Source organism: Myotis myotis, unplaced genomic scaffold, assembly GCF_014108235.1.
Source record: "Myotis myotis isolate mMyoMyo1 unplaced genomic scaffold, mMyoMyo1.p scaffold_m19_p_3, whole genome shotgun sequence".
Classification (NCBI taxonomy): Eukaryota; Metazoa; Chordata; class Mammalia; order Chiroptera; family Vespertilionidae; genus Myotis; species Myotis myotis.
The window spans coordinates 168,504,731-168,526,448 of NW_023416335.1; the positions used below are offsets into that span (position 1 = coordinate 168,504,731).

The 21,718-nt window shown below is 39.4% G+C and overlaps 1 protein-coding gene across 4 annotated transcripts in view; it reads right to left on the reverse strand.

Moving 5' to 3' along the window:
• TMEM117 (transmembrane protein 117) overlaps nt 1-21,718 on the reverse strand; it is a 433,115-nt gene that overhangs the window by 8,128 nt on the left and 403,269 nt on the right. For all 4 annotated transcript variants that reach the window (XM_036300144.1, XM_036300143.1, XM_036300146.1 and 1 more), the window contains one exon: nt 4,689-4,818. In XM_036300144.1, the coding sequence (XP_036156037.1) occupies nt 4,689-4,818 (130 nt within the window). The remainder of the gene's footprint in view (nt 1-4,688; nt 4,819-21,718) is intronic.

The following is a 21,718-nucleotide window of genomic DNA, read 5'->3' on the forward strand; positions in this document are numbered from 1 at the left end:
GGGGTTGGGCTAAAAGCACCGGGGTGACCTTGTCACTAACCTTTTACTCGCTTTGTTACTGAAATAAAAATTCCCAGAAAAATATTTGAACACACCCATAGATAGCGATGATATACATACTGCAGCAAACCATCTGTCAAGGGGGACCCAGAGGAGCTGAACAGATGCAACAACTCAGGTTATTTCTGACACGCATAAGGAAAACTAGCTCGGAATCAGGATTAAAAACCACTCAAAGCCTAATGCTTTGAAATGGGAATGGGAACTCATCAGTGTCAGATGGCCCTCTCCATCCACAGCAGTTCCCTGGGAGAGAGATTCTTGCCATTCTCAGCATCTTTCTTCCTGAGGACTCGGGGCAGTCACAGTAGAGAACTCAGAATACTGGATAAATAATCAGAGTGCCTTTCTTTGACTGCCTAATGTTTTACTTTGTTTTAAAATTAAATAGAAACACAAACCCTGAATGGATACATGGAAAAGTGTTAGGTAAAGACAGTGAGAATTTGAGTGCAGACTGTTTTAAGTACCTCGTAGATGTGAATGAATTTAATTCTCATAGCAACCGAGGGGTAAGTACTAGTACGGTCTCCATTTAACGGATGAGAAAACTGAGCCACTGAGTGGTTATGGAGCTTGACAAAGGCCATGCGAGCTGTCAGTGGTGGAGCTGGAGCCTACGCCCAAACCTCTATACTCCATTGCCTCAGTGTGCACCACACACCCTTTGTAGATCACTGAGCCGCGATGTTGACGTCAGGGTATGGCCATCCTTGACCCTTAGGAAACCCTAGCAGGCCCTGTCCAACCTCTTCTAGTGCAGAACACACACAGTAGAGAAAGCAGCACATGGAACAACGCGGGGTCCCTAGGGTCCCTTCCACCTCAGCTCCAGTTTCTTCTGTGGTTCCCAGGCCTTTCCCATCATGCTCTGCTGTGGGGCCTCCTCTCTTTGCCTGGGCTCTGAACTTCCAGCTCCTGGCAGGCCTCTCCCATCTCCTTTCCCACCGGCCACCCATTTCTATTGAACTTGCAGTCTCACCCTTAACTTTGCTTTAGGAGTTGCATATAAAGCTGAGATGACAAAACTGACCCATTCACCTTTCTGGAGTGCCCACATGTCTACTTTTGTCGCAACACCCTGGGCTCTGGCTCCAAAATCACCTGAGGCCCTGAACATTAGCCAGCTGTGGTCCTGAACTTTAGTGTCACACACACTGCCTGCCTGTGAACCTGTGCAGGTGGCCTGCCGGCCCATCAACCTCTCAGGCATCGGGGCCGAGAAGAAGAACCTGAGAGGCCTGGGTCTGGGACCCTGTGTCATGAAGTCGGCCTGTCCGGAGAGGCCCCGGCCATTTCCACTCATTCCTGCAATGGCAGCACTGTCGCCGCTTTTCTTTGTAAATAAAGCCAGACCATTAAAAAAAAAAAAAGCTGAGATGAGAGGAATTCTGACTATAGACAATGTTTCTCAGCAGCAGTGTTTCTCAGAGTGCAGTCCCCTCGCACCCTGCATAAGCATCCCTGGTGGTGCCTGGAGAATGGCTGATTTCAGGCTCCACCACGTACATCAGGCATCCGACTCTGGGTGTGCAGCTGACAGATAAATAAATAAATAATTATATATATATATATATATATATATATATATATATATATATATATATATTTCAGAGAGGAAGTGAGAGAGAGAGAGAGAGAGAGAGAAACATCAATGATGAGACAGTCATTGATTGGCTGTCTCCTGCATGCCCCCTACCGGAGATCGAGCCCACAACCTGGACATGTGCCCTGACCGGGAATTGAACTGCAGCCTCCTGGTTCATAGGTTGATGCTCAACCACTGAGCCACACTAACTTGGCTGATTTTTTTTTTTTTTTTAAACAAGCTCTCCAGGTGATTCTCATACACACTAAAGTTTGATAACTGTTGATGGATATAGAGGGTTTCACACTTAATCATCCCAGTGATGATACCACATTTGCTTAGTAAGAAAAGCATTGATGTCTCTCTAAGGAAGGAAGCAGCACTTGGAGAAGCTGATCAAGTCAGGGTTTGCAGTGCACTTGGACGGTCGTGGGCTACTAACTACTGAGCCTATTAAAATACAGCACGGAGCCCTGTGGTTTGGAGACTTCACTTAGTTTGCCCAGAAACAATGATTTTACAAAGTGAGATAAAGTCAAAGGCCTTTCACAGGAGATTAGGCGGCACTCCAGAGTGGCCTCAGCAACCTCTTCAGCCAACTAGCAGAACAAAGACAGTAACTGAGAAAGACAAGAGGGGAGAAGTTAGGACTTTCTTTTCTATCACCATTTCCTAGGAAATGTGATCAGGGGTGGGCCTGGGGAAAGATATATCTTCTCAGCACAAATTAAATTTAACTTGTTTTGGGTGAATCCCTTCACCGCAAGGCCCACATGTACCCTATTTTATTTTTAACTTAAACTGCAGAACCCTCAAAAGCCCCCCCCCCCACCCCATCCCCCACAGGTCCAGGCACCCAGACATTTGCATGCTTGGCCCAACTCCGGAGACGGTCTGACTTCAACTGTGCCTTCTCAATCACACCGAGAAGTTCTCAAAGATCAGCATCACCAGGGAGGCTTTGCAATAGGCCCATTCCCTGGCTTTTGCCCATAACCCACTGGGCCGGAACCATTAAGAACGGGACCCAACAATCAGTATATGTATAAAGTTCCCCAGGTGCTATGCTAATCAGCACAATTTGGCAAACACTGCACAAAAGCCTTAATCACAATATATTCCCACCTCCTGGCACACTTACTAACATGCAGACTCCATTAAGTTTTTTGCAGAATAATACTTGGCGGGACAAAGGTTTACGCTCAAAGGCATAGGAGCGTCTACCTCAAAGCTAAGGGCTCTGAAGCTTCAGGGGACCCCTGTCACCCAGTCCCCTGCCAAGGCCTCACTGTCATTCTCAGGTGTACTTTTCTCTTCATGTTTTTAAACAGAGCATCCCAAATTGTGTAAGCTCTGAGGGCCACAAAACTTAAAACTGCCCCTGTCTTTAAATGACAGTATATCTGACGAAGCCATGCAAAATAGTCCCGAATTCAATACTTTCAACAACTTGATTTTTTTTTTTTTCTAATCAATGGCTTCTCTGAATCTGCCCCTCCCCTTTTAAACCAGTTAGTCTACCCTCCAGCAGTATAATTTTGATATGGATTCTGATATTCAGTCCGAGACAATATTCGGGCCATGATGGCCTGGGACAAGAGCTGATAGCAAGAACAGATGGTCCAGGCAAAAGCCCACCCATAGGGATATGACGATGCCATGTGCATGATGGCCGTTCAGAAGTCCGGGAGGGGAGCATGCTGCCGAGATTCAGTGGGGACTCTGAAACCACACGATGTGACCTGAACTCAAATTGATTGATTTACCTGGTGAATTTAATAGATGAGCCTCATTCATTCTGAATAGGAAAAGCAACCTGCTGCATCTTCCCTATTCATGAGCTCATTCTCCAATTTAGAAAGGTCGCCTCATGCTCAAAGCAAAAAAACAGCCTTCAAGTTGAGAAGCAAAGGACTTTTTGCAGTGCTCATGTGTTCACGTTTTCCTGTGTTCAGGCTATTTTTACTCGGGAGCCCAGACGGTAGTGTAAGCACAGATTTCCTCAGCAGTTTCTATCATAGCAGGTGTGGGATCCTCGGCCATTGTCCTTAAAACGTGCACACATGGGCGACTTGCATTTGAACAGCTTGGGAACTAATGCCATCCTTCATTTGGCCACGCAGCTGTCTGCTTCTTGTTAGAAAAGAAATAAAAGGTATAAAGCATAACCCTAGAAAGGCTTTTTTTAGAAGCAAATGACTGAGATGCCACAAAAGAATATTATAACACATCATATTGGAGGTGTTTCAAACACAGGACACATCTGAAAGTGAAATCATCTGCGGAGCCACAAGAGAATCACTGGAGACAAACATGAGCTCTGCCACAGAAGGAGGGTGGTACTCAATCAGATGAGACCGGGGCTAACTCCCCGAAGGCTGATGGTCTGATGGGAGCTACCATTGTTTTGATCTCAGCCGTAAATGAAGAACAAAGCACAAAGAGTGCTCATGTTGAAAAAATTTACTGAGCTGTAGGTTGTGAAAAGGAAGCCCACCAATGAAAAAAACAAAACCAAAGGTGGGGGTGGTACAGGGAGTGGGCTAATTGTAGACTACCTATGGTACAGAGTTCACTACCTCTCCACATTGAGGATTTGTCCTCTCCCCTGACAATCCTGTGCTAGAGCACTAGGTCTGACAGCAGAAGTGGCTGCCCAACCAGGGACTGCATTCCCGCCCCTCCCCACCCCCCCCGCACCCTCCTGACTAGTTATTGCCAATAAAATGTGAGTGGAGATGACATGTTTCTGCTCCAGGCCAAGGTGATTAAGAAACAGGGAAGCCTTCTTAACCATTTTCCCCATTCTCTTTATTCCCAACTGCCTGAAGTTGCACTTGTTAAAGCCATCAGCAGTGCAAGTCCCAGAGTGACAGCCCAGAGCCCCAGTCGATCTGGAACCACTGGGAACCACCTGGTACTGTTCGGTAAGAACAAAAGTTATATTTATGTATGCCTATACAATGTCGCCATTTGCTTTTTCATAGCAGCTAGCATTACTCTAAGTAGGAGACAAATCCTATTCAAGGTTATAACATACCTGTTATGTGAATGTGATATTCTTCCTTGAAGATCTTCTGGAAGAAAGGAATCTGGAACTGCATGTGAGGCGTATGCAAGCCAGGGAGATTTACATCAACGTCTCCCATGAAATGTGGGAATTCCCAGTCCTATCAGAGAAAATCAACATAAAAACATATTTGTGATTTGTTTTGTAGCTAAGCAGTGAAACATCCCAAAATTGACTTTTTGTAAGCACTTATAAAATCATTTCAATGCAGCCAAGCTGTTGGATGTATCAGTTTCATTCGGCGATGGTTATTTTATGTACATTAGGTAGCAGTGTGCATTCAAAATCAACATTAAGTCATAACTTATATCCTCAGCTTTTCTCTTTAATGTGGTACTAAGAAACCAATACGGAATGGATTTGCATCTATACATGTTTATCTTTTTCTTCTGGAGAACTGATTTTAAATTTCTATAGGAAGCAAGCAATCCATATTTTATAAATATAGGGTAAATTTGTTTCACTACCTTTAAAATATATAAACTCTATAACAGCATGTTTTATGTAACAAGATGAAGTAAAAAGGATCTGATTCACTTAAGAAAATTCTTCCGTTTACATCACGGCCAAAGACTCCTGTCCCGCTCTCTTGCAATTTAGCACTAGTTTGAACCCAACAATGGAGGGCCTGACAGGCTAACGTAAGAGACAAACAGTGAATTAATTCCCAAACTGTCAGTAGTTATTTCCTGGTTGTGAAAGCAAAACCAAGTGGGCTAACCCTCCCTTTCACAAATCAGGGTATTTTCAGGAGTTTCACCTGCTCTTGGTTTTTGGATACAGGCATCAAACTAAAGTTCATAACTAGCATGAGAAGAAAGAATGCACAAAATATAGAGAGACATTTGAGGTGAATCCATAGGCATGAGTACAGATATTTTCACTTTTAATAATGAAATAATCATTAAATTATCAGATCTGTATTTAGTGTATATTTTTAAAGAACTTGAATATTGAAAAAATAAGACACAAAATACTAATTTAAAAGTTCAATCCCTTATCTCAGTATAAAAAAGTTGGAATTTCCCAAGACTTCTATACATGCAGCTAATAGAGGTGCGTTAATAATACAGTTCCCGAACATGTTGCAGGTTTTGCTGTCCATTCCCCTCTCTTCTTTGCTGTGAATTCTGATTAAGGGAAAACACGCCTTGGAGAAAGGAGAACATGTGAGTGGTGGTAAACAGGAAGCCTTCAATGTTTATTAATTCTTGATTTATGGATCACTTCAAGTGGCCAAGAAGGAATAAGTACATAAGAAGAAAAATAAAATGATGCAACATCATCCCTTTCTATTGGTAGATATGGAAATATCTTGTTGGTCTCACCTCTCCTTGTTTTTCAGACATTAGCAGCAAGTAGGCATGTAATTTGGGAAATTCAGAAAACTCAAAGCATTTGATCTAAATGAATTTGAATATTTTGATCTAAAATACTAGTAGAGCCCTAGTATTTGAATATTTTGATCTAAAATACTAGTAAAGCACTGGTTTGGCTCAGTGGATAGAGGGTTGGTGGTAGGACTGAAGGGTCCCAGGTTCAATTCTGGTCAAGGGCACATGCCCAGGTTGTGGGCTGTATCCCAAGTAGGGGGCATGCAGGAGGCAGCCAATCAATGATTCTCTCTCATCATTGACATTTCTATCTTTCCCTCTTCCTTCCTCTCTGAAATCAATAAAAATATATCAAAAATAAATAAATAAAATATTAATAGAAAATGGATTGGTACTAATACTTGTGAACTATTGAATTTTATTAAAGTGCATTTGATACTATCTTGTTCTGTGTTACTTAACAAGACTCCTGCAAGGAGAATTGAAATTGATTTGGCTTTTCCATAAATATAACTGGCATCTCCCATGAAAAATTACGCTTGGTAAACAAAGAGATTGATAACCATAGTATCTTTTGCTAGCCCTGATAAAGAACACAAAGCATTACCGGTAAAACAATTTTCCTTTTTATTTCTTGGTTTAAGAAAGAGAATAATTCTCAGTAGTAATTGGGCAACTGTACTTAGTGTACCTTCTTTTTGGAAAGACATTATTGGATTGTTCTCATTTGGCTTTTCATTCCATGAAACTAAAGTTTCTATGGGGTATGAAATTGGTTTTAGTTTGAAAATAATCTCTAGAGATTTATTATAGACTGGGATCAAAATTTCATTCATCAAAAAATAGTTCCTCAATTATTTCCCACCTGTAGTTGGAGATAGAAAGATGAATTAAGGAAATGGAGATTAAAGGGAAGAGAAATTCTTACTCTTTATATGGACTACTAGAGACCTAGTGCATGGGATTTGTGCACTGGTGGAGGCATGACCTGCGGGGATTGGCCTGCTGTGGGAGCACCGCTCATCCTGTTCAGCCCAGCAGCTGTGGACCCACCCTCTGAGCAACTGCTCCCACTGTGGGAGCACATTGACCACCAGGGGGCAGCTCCTGCATTGAGCATCTGCCTCCTGGTGGTCAGTGCGTGTCACAGCAACTGGTTGACCAGTAGTTCTGGTCGTTCTGCCATTTGGTTGCTGGGCTTTTCTTATATAGGATAGTATTACTTATTTATTTTTTTAAGGGCTCAAGGAAGGGAATTTGAGGGTAAGTGTGAGAGAAGTAGCTGGTACCATTTAAGAAATTTTTGAAAGGATTAATAAAAAAGAGATGATACATATATTCTCTTAGATTTGCCCCATTTACATTATTTTTTATAATTTCCACATTTTGTTTTTCAAAACTTGTTTCCTCAGTCTCTGCCTCCACTCTCTCCCTGCTACTCTAGTTTTTGTACTTCAATTTCTACTCTGCATATTTCTTCAGACTTATTATTGAATCAGTGTAAACTTTGGCCTCACTTGACAGAGTGGAATGGTAATAATAATAATTGCTACTATTTTCAGGATGTCTTGGGCTCATCTTAATGGAGAATACCTGGTAATAACCCAGGTGTTTACTTGAAGGAGGGGAGTGGACAGTGTTCTAAATCTTCCTAGGCTTCAGTCTCTTCACCTATATTTGGGATTAAGTATCTCCATCTCACAGGCTTCCTGGGAGTATGAAATAATGCCTGGACAGCACATAGCACATTGCTGGAGACCAAGGGAAGGGGCAAGGAAATGCCCACAAGCACAGTTGATTTCCTAGCATGATTCGAAGGTCAGGTTTATCCTGAGAGTGAAGCAGAGGAACCAAAAGGTCTGTTTTCAGGAGGATTATGCAGAAGACTGCTTCAAGGTTCAGAAGAGAAAGGATGAAGGCCCTCTTTCCTTCCTGCCCTTTCCCACTGCACAGCACTGGCCTCCTGAGGTCTCTGACTGAGACTTCAGTCAGATCAGAGTTCTCCCAGAGGGTGCTGGGAGAGGGCCATAGGGAATAGCACCTTCCCTCAAGGAGACATGAGAGGTAGCCTTGTGGTTTCTCATGCAATGTGGGTCACACTGTGGTAACCTCCAGAAATAACGGCAGGAGACTTTAATGGTTGAGGACAGAGGCACCACTACTACATAGCAATATGTGAAATGAAAGGCTGAGGAAATACAGATACTTGGATATAAATTATTGATCACTAGCAATGCTCTAGCATCATTCTGGGCAATATTTATATATATTTATATTTATGTTTATGTTTATATTATTTATATTTATATAATTTATATTAATATACAAAATTATCCTGAAAGCTTGCTATGAACCCATTTCACAGATGAGAAAGTTTACCTCAGAGAGGTTAAGTTGCCACAATGTAACATAGCTGCTATATGGCAGAACCTGGCCCAAACAATACATACTTTCTGCTAGGTCATGCTGTCTTTAACTGTGAAAAGTGACTGCAGCTACTATGTTTTATTCAGAACTGAAATTGTTTTTACCTGCTATATCTGGTTCTAGTTGAGAATCGCTAATGACAGTAATGCCTGCTTGTCTTTCATCAACAGCCAGTTCCATGAGGAGCTTTAAACTATTTTCCTCCCACCCCCATTCCAAGAGGGTCCTCATTTTTATCTGACCTTACCTTGAACAAGAATAACTGTAATTCTTTCTCCACTAAACAACTGTCCCAGAAATAGTTGGCTTGTAATCCAACTGATGAGGGAAATTTGAATAACGGGTGATTGATAGCAAATACCGAGATTCTCTTGGCATTGTGACTGTGGATGTACAGCCAATTTCATACACAAATTGCATGAGAGCCTTGGCTTTATTTCCTTATGCATAAATGTTAAATATGTACTTTGAACACAAGATGAAAATGTTGACTTAAGAGAATGATGAGGCAAGATGTGTTCGGCTACTAAGACCAGGGTAGATCCAGGCTGATCCTGTGACTGCATATTAAAAAAGTATTAATTTATTTTGTTCTTCAAGAAATGTTATCAGTGTTTAGTAATTAAAAGCTTCATTAATACCTTCTGATATTAAACCTAACAATAACTGCAGAGGTCTGTCACATTGGTGCTTCAGAGATGTAAAAATTATTTACCACACATGCTATTCCAGCCAGTTCTCATCAGCTCATGGTGATGAACAGACTTCCAACTTTGTATCTCGCTGCATCTATGACAGACAACCCATTGCCATTCAGATGGGCATATTTCCCATGTAAAAATAAATGAGCAGTGCCATGGTATCTATCTAATCTCATTTTTTTTACATACTATGGCCTACAGCAATAAAAATCACATTTGAACACTGATGTCCAAATTACATTTGGATGTGTAATTTGGACTGATTTGTCCAAATATGATTCTGTCCAAATGTGGCCCTATTATTCATGAACCACATTGGGACAGAATTTCAGGACCATGTTAACTATATAGGCAAGATGGTCTCAGGATATACCAGTCCTGGATTCAGCATTTCCCCATGTTTTTCTCTTTGAGAGGCATGCCTTAGGGCCAAAGAAGTGAACTTGGTATGCAGAGGAACTCAAGATTGAAACCAACACTGTTTTGAATTCCCCACCTGGCATTCAATTCCCCAAAGCAAAGGAAGAGGCTTCATTTATATTTAGAGAACCGTGGGAGGATAAAAAATGAAATAACACTGATTACTCTATCCTGCTAAACTAAAGCCATAGTATCAGAACACAAGTTTTTATTTTGGGGGTCAAGGATTGGTCACTTGATTTTTGAGGAAATGAAGAGATAGATTAAATTAGATTTTACTGAAAAGTACTGATCACCATTCAGAGTAGAACTGATAGTAGATTCTTTAATGTTAGTAAAAAAAAATACCCAACATTTTTCAATATAATACTTTGTATATCTACTATTTAAAGGCATTAAGTTTGAAATGATTTCAAAAGCCTCTTTAAAGATATATTTATTTCTCATTGTTATTCTCTATTCCTCCTGAATTTAGATCCACGAATATCAGAACATCATACTACCAACATTTCCCTAGCTTATAAAGTGTCCTTAGCTTTTCTGTGCTTATCAGTGTCCTAGCAACAGGATTTCAGATGACAAGGAGCATTGGTGGCCTGAAGAATTGTACTTCTGCTTTGGGTGATATTTTTGTTTCTTATTAAGAATCTCAAGTGATTGATTCCTTTTGGCAACCCTGTGCTTCTTCTAATTGGCAAAGTTGCCATGGGATCCCTTGGCTGAGAAAATCCTTGGAAACCTTGACATATAGTAGACATTGCTTATATGTTTGTTTATTGTCTGTCTTTCCCCCTGGAACGTAAGCTCTTGAGATCTTACAGGGTTTTTTTTTTTTTTTTTTTTTTATTAGTTAAGGTATTACAAATGTGTCCTCATCCCCCCCATTAGCCCCCAACCTCCCCCCCCACACACAAACTCATGCTGAAGGACTTGTATACATGTATATAAGCCATACCAATGGACATGGACAACAGGGGGATGGGAGCATGAGTTTGTGTGAGGGTTGTTGTTTTTTTTCTGCTTTGTTCACTGATGTATTCCCCATACCTGAAATAGTGTTCAGCATATAGTGAGTGCTCAAATATTTGTTCAATTAATGAATGGAGCTCTCTAAAAGTTAAAGATATATAACAACCCCTTTTTGGTTTCATGTAAATGGAAACTCAGGATGGATTTACATAAACAGAGATAACATAATAAATACTTGTTTTTGTAAATAATATCACAGATCAACCTCAGATTCTTTATTGTGAGAAAAAGTTGTTTTCTCCCCTATAAACTAGGTATACTGGAATCATAGTGTAACCTAAAGATTATGCCATTTGTCTAAGGCACAGAGGAAAGCAGATAGTGGGTAATTAGAGAAAGAAAGTGGAGGTCAAATGCAACTATTGTGAGATGAGGCATTTACTGTTGGTGGAATTAGTTAAAATGCATGTTGGGATGATCCAAGAAACCCTTTCAGCGACCATGTAAATGTAAAGATGCTCATAAGACATGTCCAGACAGGTCAAAAAACAAGAAAAAATAATGTAAACCAACATGTGATTTAAAAAAGGTGGGGGAATCATTTCCCACAGAGGATGACACCAGAAAGGTCGTGAAGGCCAAGGGGAATAGCAGAGATGGCCTGCAGTAAGTGTGGATGATGGACAAAGGAGAACGGCATGAGGGTGATTCTCAGATGTCCTTTGACTAATGCCCTTTTCTCAGATGTTATACTCTCATTTTCTCTTAATATTCACTATTGGTTTTTCCCCCTGAAGGGCAAATGAATTCTATAACCTCTTGGAGTTTTCTCCCAGGAGGCATATATGCTATTTAAAAGATTAAAAACCTCTGAGGAAAAAACCTTGGCTTTCTGGTTGAAATAGGCTTTTGTCAACAAGTAGTAGAGATGGCAGATCACATTCATCACTGAAACAAATCCAAGTCAAAGTGTAAATTTTCACTTAAAATGTTTAAAGAACTTGACTCTTGCATGCGTTTTTGTGTATTCTAAGATACCAATGAACTCTCAAAACTGTTGTTGCTCAAGCAATCTAATTTATCCTAAAGGCCTATTTTGTTTAATGTATTTTCTTTATCAGTAATTTTTCTTACTAGCAAAGGCCAATATGAATTTTCCTGGTTAATTATGAAGCCAACGTTCATCAATGAAATATAATAATGCCTATAAAAAAGCAAGTAAGTCAATCCCAGAGTAGATTTAAAAACTAAATGTAGTTTGTTTCTTTTAAGAGACCTTACCATGAGGCTCTGTCAAGAGAGCAGTGGGTTTTTTAAAACAAGCTTTGTTATATTGAGACACCTTGAAAGTGTTATTCGCTTAAGCACCAAGGTGGAAGAGTGTCTGATAAATGCACTGGCCTTCCTTTCCAGATGTCCTGCCCTGCCAGACTGATGTGATGAAGGACAAAATAAAAGTCAGTCTTGTAAGTGTTTACAACTAATAGAAATGCATTGTGTGGCATCTAGGAATAATGGGAAATCAATAGCCCTAGCTAGGGCAATGCAGTTCACCAGTACACAAGGAAAGAGTGCTTGACATTTTAGACTTCTATGGGGGTGCGGGGGGGGGGGGGTAAGGGAAAGACAAGAAAGACAAGGAGATAAACCACTGGCTGTGACAAGTGCCTGATAACTAAAGTTGGTGCAAAGTCTAAAGAAATAGATTGTTATATCTCAATAATAGGTCCTTTTGGATAAAGTCTTCCATTGGTCATCAAACAACAACTTGAACTACTCTGTACTTTTTTAAAAAGAATGAATATTGACTCTATGATAAATTGGCATATTTTTTACTTACATAAGTACTCCTATTAACTCATCTTTTCCTAATAATGAAAGAGTAAAATATAGTTGAAAGAAGTTATTAGACAACAACTTTAATGTTATTCCTCCGACACTGGCTGTCATTCAGTAACACATAGCCCTTGGTTACAGTGTGCTTTATTGTTTTCGCACATTTGGTACAAAATGTCACTGCTCCAGTATCAGTTCTGGCTCTATGCATGCTGCTAGTAATGGTCACATTCCATTGTCTGAATGACTAATTTCTTCTATGGGGCTATTCAGGAAAATTAATTGCATGCTGTCAAAAGAGTATATATTGTCCTAGGTAAAAATTTGTATTTAATAGTGGGGTCATTTTTTCTGTGGAAAATAACAGTGGAAATCAGTGGGTAAATGTGATTCAATATAAAATATTCATGTCACAAACAACTGAAAGGGAATGGCATACATTACAGGAAGAACAGGAGAAAGCACATCCGAGAAGCTAGGTGAAGAAAGTAGTTCAGGAAGGATGGAGTGATCAGTGATGTTGAATGCACACAAAACTCTGAATAAGAAGACTGAAAATTAACCATAATATCAGGGTTGTTTATTGTGATAAAACCTCTGAGCTCTAGAGGAAGCTGATATTGGGGACAAGAGCCTGACTGTAGTGTGTTCAAGAGAAAATAGGAGGTGAAAAGTAGAGGCAATAAATATAGAACTCTTAAGAAGAGTTTTCTGTCAATGGAAGCAGGGCAACAAGTCAGTAACTGGAGAGAGACTATGATTCTGTTAATTTCAAATTTACGTTTGCTGGTGTAAAATAAACTCAATTTTGGTAGAATAGGAGACTCTGACACCTGAGGTTCCCTTTTTATATTTTCAGTAGTTTCTGCAATGACTAATGGTAAAAAGGTATGCACCAGAATGAATTGACTGACTGTATTTTCAGCTGGCATCTGTTCTGACTGGGCAATGTCCATTCTGATTGGTCAGTACCCCTGCTCTACCAGTAGTTAAATATTCTGACCATCACTCTTTGCGAAGTCTAGATGACTGATTTTCTGAAAACAAAACAACCCTGGGCTAAGTTCATTGTGTCTTGAATGCTTTAGGCTTTTGGAAACAATAGGCTGGATCTTGCTTTTCTGTATCCTGTGTTGTTTCCTTCTGTTTTCATCTTTCTTGGTAAAGGTTTCAGATTCTGGAGCAATCTCGGAGTCTCTGCCTCTGACCCCCATGGACCACTCAGTGATAACACGAACAGAAAGTAAAACCTTTAGAGCAATGGATTTAAACTGCCCAACATCCCATTCCTTCCTTCAGTGAGTTTTAGGTCAAGAGTCATCCTCTGAGCGCTAGAGAAAAATGATCAACCCTCAAGTAAGAGAAAAGAGACTAGAAACGCAAGATATACTAGTATAAGAGCAGGGCAGAGGGATGGAAAAACTAAAATACATTTTGTTGTTTGTGAATTATACCCTCAGTGAACTGAAAAAATTTTCTGCAACGATTGTTGGTCCAGAGGTCAATGGCAAAAACAAACAAACAAAAAAGCTAAAATACATTGTTTTTCTTGTTGGGCACCTATGGGAGAGATATTCTATCACACTCAGTTTCCTTTTGGAAAACAATTTTACACGCTGTAGTAAAGAAGCCTAACATGCATGCTCGCAGTTCCCTGTCCTTGTACCGACACGATCCGTTATGAAAAGCCTGAGGTGGCTACAGTGGGCTTGGTTTACAGATTCCACAGTAGCACTAACAAAATGAATGGCAAGTCTGCATTTTTTTGTGTGTGTATACTCACTGGAGCGTATACTATAGAATAAAAGGCTAATACGCAAATCGACTGAACAGTGAAACGACTGGTCACTACGATGCGCACTGACCACCAGGGGGCAGACGCTCAATGCAGGATCTGCCCCATGGTGGTCAGTGCACTGCCACAGGGGGAGCGCCACTCAGCCAGAAGCCGGGCTCACGACTGGCGACCACAGCAGTGGTGGCGGGAGCCTCTCCTGCCTCCACTGCAGGCAGGCAGTAAGGAACAAGGGATCCTGGACTGTGAGAGCCCCAGACTGCAAGAGGGATGTCTGAGTACCAGCTTAGGCCCTAACCAGCAGGCGGACGTCCCCCAAGGGGTCCCGAACTGCAAGAGGGCATAGGTTGGGTTGAGAGACTCTCCTTCACCTCCCCCCCCCCGAGTGCATGAATTTCATGCACTGGTTATATATATATATATTATATAACCAATATATATAATTGATTTCAGAGAATAAGGGAGATAATCATTGATCTGCTTCCTCCTGCATGCCCCATATTAGGGATCAAGCCTGCAACCTGGGCATGTGCCCTGACAGGGAATCGACCTGTGACCTCCTGTTTCATAGGTTGATGCTCAACCACTGAACTACACTGGCTGGGCTGGAGGATATTTTTTTCCATTGCTTTTCAGAGAGAGTAGAAAGGAGGGAAGGAGGAGGAGGGGGAGAGAGAGACATCAATCTGAGAGAGGCACCTCGACTGGTTGCCTCCCACAGTGGGGTGGGAAATGAACCTACAACCAAAGTACATTCCTTTGACCTGGAATCAAACCTATAACACTTCAGTACACAGGCCGACACTCGAACCACTGAGTAACACTGGCCAGGGCTCAAATCTGTATTTCTTTCAGAAGTTCCCAATAACCACTCAAGTTCCCCATAGAATGGCATTGAACTATTATTCAACTAATTCAACAGTTATTCAATGTCCACTATATGCCAAGCATCTATTCTTAAAGAATAACAATTGGTATTCATAAATAAAGAAATAACTAAGGTCCTCCTTTTACAGTTATAGACAATGAGGGATGGTGTCTATAGCTCCTCCCAGATCACCCAACAGATTGTTGATAGAGAAGAGAGCAAATGAAATTGAATCTGTAGTCTCTGACCTATATTTCACTACATCCTTCTTATTCAGAACCCCACTTAGGAGAAAGAAAATCCTATTTAGGAGATCAACCATATGTTTATATTCTATTCAGACTAAGAAAACCAAATTTGTCATGGACTTGCTCAGTGTCAAGCATTTGATCCACTGTAAATCACATGCAATTATGCAATGGTGGGCAGGCTCTTCCTCATTTAATAAGGGAGTAAACTGAGATTCAGAGAATAGTGAAATAGCTTGTCCAATTTTGCACAAGGTACCAAAAGGATTTGACTTAGGTCAGTCTGCTCCAAAGATATTTTTGTATACTAGTACCATAGCAAGCGTTTTCATGACTTTTTTTTTTTTTGGTCAGGCTCTGATGTTGCAATTATCTTCCCATCTAAAAGCCAACTGCCATGCCAATATGTGCTTCTGCTTGATACTAATGCATACCTATAATAAAAAGTTTCCTTTCAGTGATATGGTGTATCTTGTCTTACAATAAGATGTCTTCATAATGAATTTGCTGCCTGCAGCACATGAAGAAGGAATCTGACTTCCATTGAATAGTGAAGGAATGGGTCTATGTCTAACCTTCCCTGCAAGGCATTGACAAAGCCTGCAAAATATGCAGGCTGAGCTGCACATATTTACTCTAGGTGGTTTATGACCATCTTGGAATTTTTACTGCCAACCCATAGATTTGGCTCTACACTTAGAATATTTCTAGTAATGAACATTACCTCCCAACTTCTGGGTACTTCGGCTTTCTCACTTGAGGATATCTTTCATCATACTTAGGTACTCTGATGGCGCACTCCTATATCACTGCATCAGGAAGCAGGATGGATTTAGGGATGATTTAGTGCTTACTAGTAATGGCTATCAAACTTTGCAACTTCCTAAAAAGACACAACTTTTATGTTTCTTTGGTGCTTAGATGATGATAAGATTTGTGGTACTAACATATTGTGGCTGTGCATATCATTAAGTGATGGAATTTTATATTATGTAGGGGACTAAAAGCAGAACAGAACACAAGAAAGAGAACTAAAGGATTATATATATATAATACAATCTATATATATATATATATATATACAATCTAACAAACTATTTTCTCTCAAGCCTTCCTCATTCTGTATGTCAGTAAACTAAGTTATTGTGTTACAGGAAGCCTCTCACTTCAAGGATGAATTCTTCCGGCTCATACTTATGATCAGTAAAAGATGACACAATTTCCATAAATATAACATTATTCATAATTTTATTCAAAGCCTTTTGTGATGTTTTATTTTAAATAGAATTATTAGTGCAACCAACATTAAAAAGTACATCGGTTATGAGCTGGAAGCTCCATATAATATGTCTGTGTAATATATCAGATTTTTCATGAAATGCGTCATATTTAGAAATATTACAAATAATACCCTTGAGCATGTCTAGAAACAAAGTAACAGTGGATTTTGGGAGGATGGCAAAAATTATCAGGAAATAATTTTATGCTCACAAAATATTTATTCATATAATTGGTAAGCTTATGGTTCTGAAAATGGACTTTTAATGCACAGAAAAGCAATATGAAGGCAATCATAGAAACTAAACATACAATTTTGCCTTCAAGCATTGGACTGTACTTGGTGAGTCATAGGTAAATGTGAAATTATTACATTTGCCAGTTGCCACAGGCTTTGCTCTATGAATATCTGCAACGCATATACTAAACAATTAATATGCTGTTTTTCATACATAAGCCCAGGTGCACTTAATTCACTACTTCTCACTAGAGTGGGAATTGACAAATCAACATCATTATAAAGCTGTTCAGGCGATTGACTATATTCAGAAATTAATTTCTTTCTTTTTTTAAAAAAAATATATTTTATTGATTTTTTACAGAGAGGAAGGGAGAGAGATAGAGAGCTAGTAACATCGATGAGAGAGAAACATCGATCAGCTGCCTCCTGCACATCTCCTACTGGGGATATGCCCACAACCCAGGTACATGCCCTTGACCGGAATCGAACCTGGGACCCTTCAGTCGGCAGGCCGAAGCTCTATCCACTGAGCCAAACCGGTTTTGGCCAGAAATTATTTTCTGAAGAGGGTTCCAAATTGTTTATAAAATGATTTGCTGATTGATCCCCACCCCCCACTCCCAGTCAGAGATATTGGGACATTTAATATTGTGTTTCCTTTAAAATAATAAACCACTATTAACTACACACACAGATTAAAAACTTCAAGTAATAATGTACCATTGCCTTTCAATACAGATACATGATTGCCTTAGAGCCAGAAATGGGAACTTCTCCAAATCTCTTCTTTGGGAACAATACATACAAATAATAGTTAGGTGTTTTAATGCGAGCATCTTTAAGGCAGGCTAATTTACTTGGAATCAATGAAAGATTTCTTTAAGTGTACTCCTGAGCCGCAATTACAATGTAAAAGAAGAAATATTATCATAATGGACAATTTATTATTTTTATTTTTCAAGTCAATGGTTTATGATTTAGTGTGCTTTTCCTGAAAATTAGATAGCATGATGAATAGGGTGCTCATGCTACGATCCAAAATAAAGAGATGCCCTCTATCTAAAGTTATCTAAATGAAAGAAAATCAATTACCTTTTTTAATATTATTAAATAAATATTCTACTTGCTGCACCTCCAGCCAGGCATCTTAACTGATGAACTGTTATGACAACAGCAACCATTCAAGGAGCTAAATGAAATAGGTTCTGCCTCAAGAATAGTGATTTGCATACATTTTCTCATTTTATCTCTAGAATAATTCTATGGGTTAGGTTTAAGTTTTCCCATTTTGCAATTGTGGAAACAGGTTCAGAGAAGGTACCTGACTTACCTACTATAATGTAGCTAATAAGTGGAAGAGTAGAAGCCAAACCTAGATCTGTCAAGCCCCATACATACCCAGTGGTAGTCTTTATACTCCACTCCTAAGGTGAGTAAGAACTTAGGTTGTTCTGGCTCTAACTGAACTATTATTGTCTTGGTCTCCTACTCATTGTTCATTTTGTCTCTCTCATTGAGCCCCAAAAGAAGCTACTGAATTGTGTAGACATGTTTGCCCACAATCGTTGTTTGTTTCTTCTCACTAATGCCACTATATTGATTTCAACATTTATTATTTTCCTCTGAAAGCAGAGCTTGCTTCCACCACCAGCATTTCTAAGCTAACACTTGCTTTTCTGTACTGGCTAACAGTGCATCTCTTTTCTTTGCTTTAAAATTTCTTTTGTCTTGTCTTTTCCTTTCATGCCATTGCTTTTTATTTGCTAAACTAGAGGCCTGGTACATGGATTTGTGCACCATTGGGGTCCCTCAGCCTGGCTCTCTGACATCCCCTGAGGGGTCCCAGATTGCGAGAGGGTGGTTCTCGGATGAGGCACCCTGGAATCGGGCTCCCTCCTCTCTGGTTCTGAGTGCATCACCCGAGAACCACTGCTGCCAAGTGACTGCAGCTCGGCAGCTCCTGCGTTGAGCGTCTAATCCCTGGTGGTCAGTGCACGTCATAGCTACTGGCCGGTCTGCGGGTCGCTTAGGCTTATATATATAGAGATATTAGCATATTCAACAACTGTTTGTGTCAGCCCCTCTTCTAAGCATTGACCATACAGCAGTGAACCAGATATGCCTTGTTCCAGACTCTGCCTTCATGGGGTTTACAATCTGAATGTAGCATAGACATATAAACCGAAAAATTTCAGAAAATGCTTAATGCTGAAGAGAAAATGAACCAGGATGACTGTTTGTCAAAAGAAACTTTAGATAAGGTTAGAAGACACTCTTCTTTATATACTCTCTCTCCTTGGCGTAATGCTACATACATAGTAGGAAGTAAAAACTATTTAACTTTATGAAGATAGAACCTCTTCAGTGAAAGGTGCCAGGTGCTGTGATATGTGCTATGGATGCAAAAGAGACCAAAACAGGCCAAAAGAGTCCCCCCTGTCAAGTAGAATAAGTGTAGAGGGAGCCATATAAATGAAATGCAATGGAAACAAACCAGGGACTGAGGAAGAGGCCACTCAGGGAGGGAACTTGAAAGAGGTGACACCTGAGCTGAGAACTAAGGATGGGAATGATCCAGCCACACAAAGAGCAGAGAATACTGAGCAAAGCAGTTGCTCATTTATCTACTTTATGCCAGGTAAGCTGCTAGGTCCTAGGAGTACAATGGTGTACAAACTCCCAGGTGCACCCTGGCTTCTAGTAAGGAAGTTGAACATGAATCAGAAAATTATGGAAGTAAACCTTGGTACTTATGGGCTAACTTGTGCAACCATGCCTAGCCGTGTAACCATGCCTATCCATTACTCACAAGCACCAAAATGCAATAATTTTTGGTACATGTAGTTCGTCTTGGCTGTTTTCCTCAGTGCCAGCACCAAAAAGCCTGTGACATGATAAACTAGTGCATGGTGCTCATTAACTTCTCACAATTTATGTGTTGACTATACACTAATTGAAGATACTCTTCTTTATATCTCTCTCTGTCCTTAGCATAATATTACATTCATAGTAGGCAGTAAAAACTATTTGTTTACTCACCAATATTTACTGTTTGCTATGTGCCAGAAACTATACAAGGCTCTAGGATACCAAATATACAAATCAAAATTTCTGCCTGCATGAAACTTAGCTTCTATAAGAAGCAGTTAATAAATTAAACAGTATTTATAAGATAATATGGAAGCCTTATAATAGATGCAGGAAACAGGCTCTCAATGAACCTACTGGAGAAGGAGTTTCTCATTCAAACTGAGAGAGAATGAGTACATTAACCAATCATTCCTGTCCTCCATTTTCACAGTGGCCGCAAGTCTGCTGAGAGTACGTAGCTTTTCATCATGCTGTAAGAATGGAATGTAGCCATATAGATTGCTCATTTGGCTATATTTTGTGGAGCTGTTGGTTTTAAAAAGAGATCAAATAAACTTTCCCCAGGAGGTAACTTTGGCTTATCTAACTTTAGGTGTTTTAAAGATAATCTTTCACAGATCCACTTTTCTTTGACATAAGTCCTATTCTTCCTCAAAATAGACCATGGCCACTGGAATATGTGAGCAAACAGAAAACACAACCCATGGAACTGCCACCGTGATGTGCTCAATGCATATTACTTGAACACTGTTGTTAAAGCAATAAAAATGAGAATGGTTTACAAAATTTTTGTGAGCTTGTGAAAGTGTTTTAGGTGTCTCACATTAACCTGAGCCAATTTACATTTCTTCCAACCATAAGACAGATCAAAATGGGCATATGACTTATGATCATTAAGAATATTATTGAGAAAAGTGATTAAAACATCAAGATCCTCAAGCCCCTGATTAAGGGTATATGCCTTATTTATATTTAACCTAGTATTGACTACATACTCTAGCAATTTTCTTGGTCAGTATTAACGTTACACATCAATATTTTGTAATGTATACCTTAACTAAAGCCAATAGTTTTTATCCTTGACTCTTGTGGTAATTACGTTGGTAAATGACTATGGCATAAATCAGATAACCATATAACAACTCACCACAGAAAAACAGTTATGTGCATACCATTTTCCCCAATGCCTCTATAATTAAATGAGAAAACTTTACAATCCTATTTACCATCATGCAATGGAACTTCAGGAATTGGTACAGACATGCACACACACACATTCACACTTCTAATTGTTTTCAGAGAACATTTGATCATGCAAATTAAAGTTGAAAGCAGAGAAATTACCTGTTCCCCCTATGTTAACTTAACCTTCTATATCTGGTACAAATTTGTGTTTTCTATGAGATACAACTTTCTCTTTTTTTATCTGGTTTTCCACTGTCAAAGTGATTGAATTGAATGAAATAACGATGTAATAAAAAATAAAATCAAACCACTTGCTTGTGCAAGGACAAAAAACTGCTTAATTTTTCAATTTTGAAGTAGCTGCTTTGCCAACTTATAAACATGGTTGGTCTTTAGATAGAGTTATTTTCAGTTATTTTCATACTTTTTCACTTATACAGTATGTTAATTTGAGAGTATTTTTATGCATTCATGTTTTAACATAATCATAAATCCACATTAATCTGATAATTCTTGGTCTGGAAATCTCTGCTAAGGAAATAACTTTAAAAATGAAAAATCCTTATGCTTAAAGATAGACTTCAATTTATTGTGATTTTGTATGGTGAAAAAGTAGAAACAATATTATGGTAGAAGAGTGGAACAAATTATGCTATATCATTCCATGGAAGATTACATAAGCTTCTTAGAATTAGAAATTATGCAAACTGTATGATATATTTTTAAGTAAAAATACATAATACAAAATTTAATATATGCGATAATTCTAAATGGAATCTTTCAGACACATAGTAAAAAAACACAAACAAAAAGAACTAGCAAAAGAC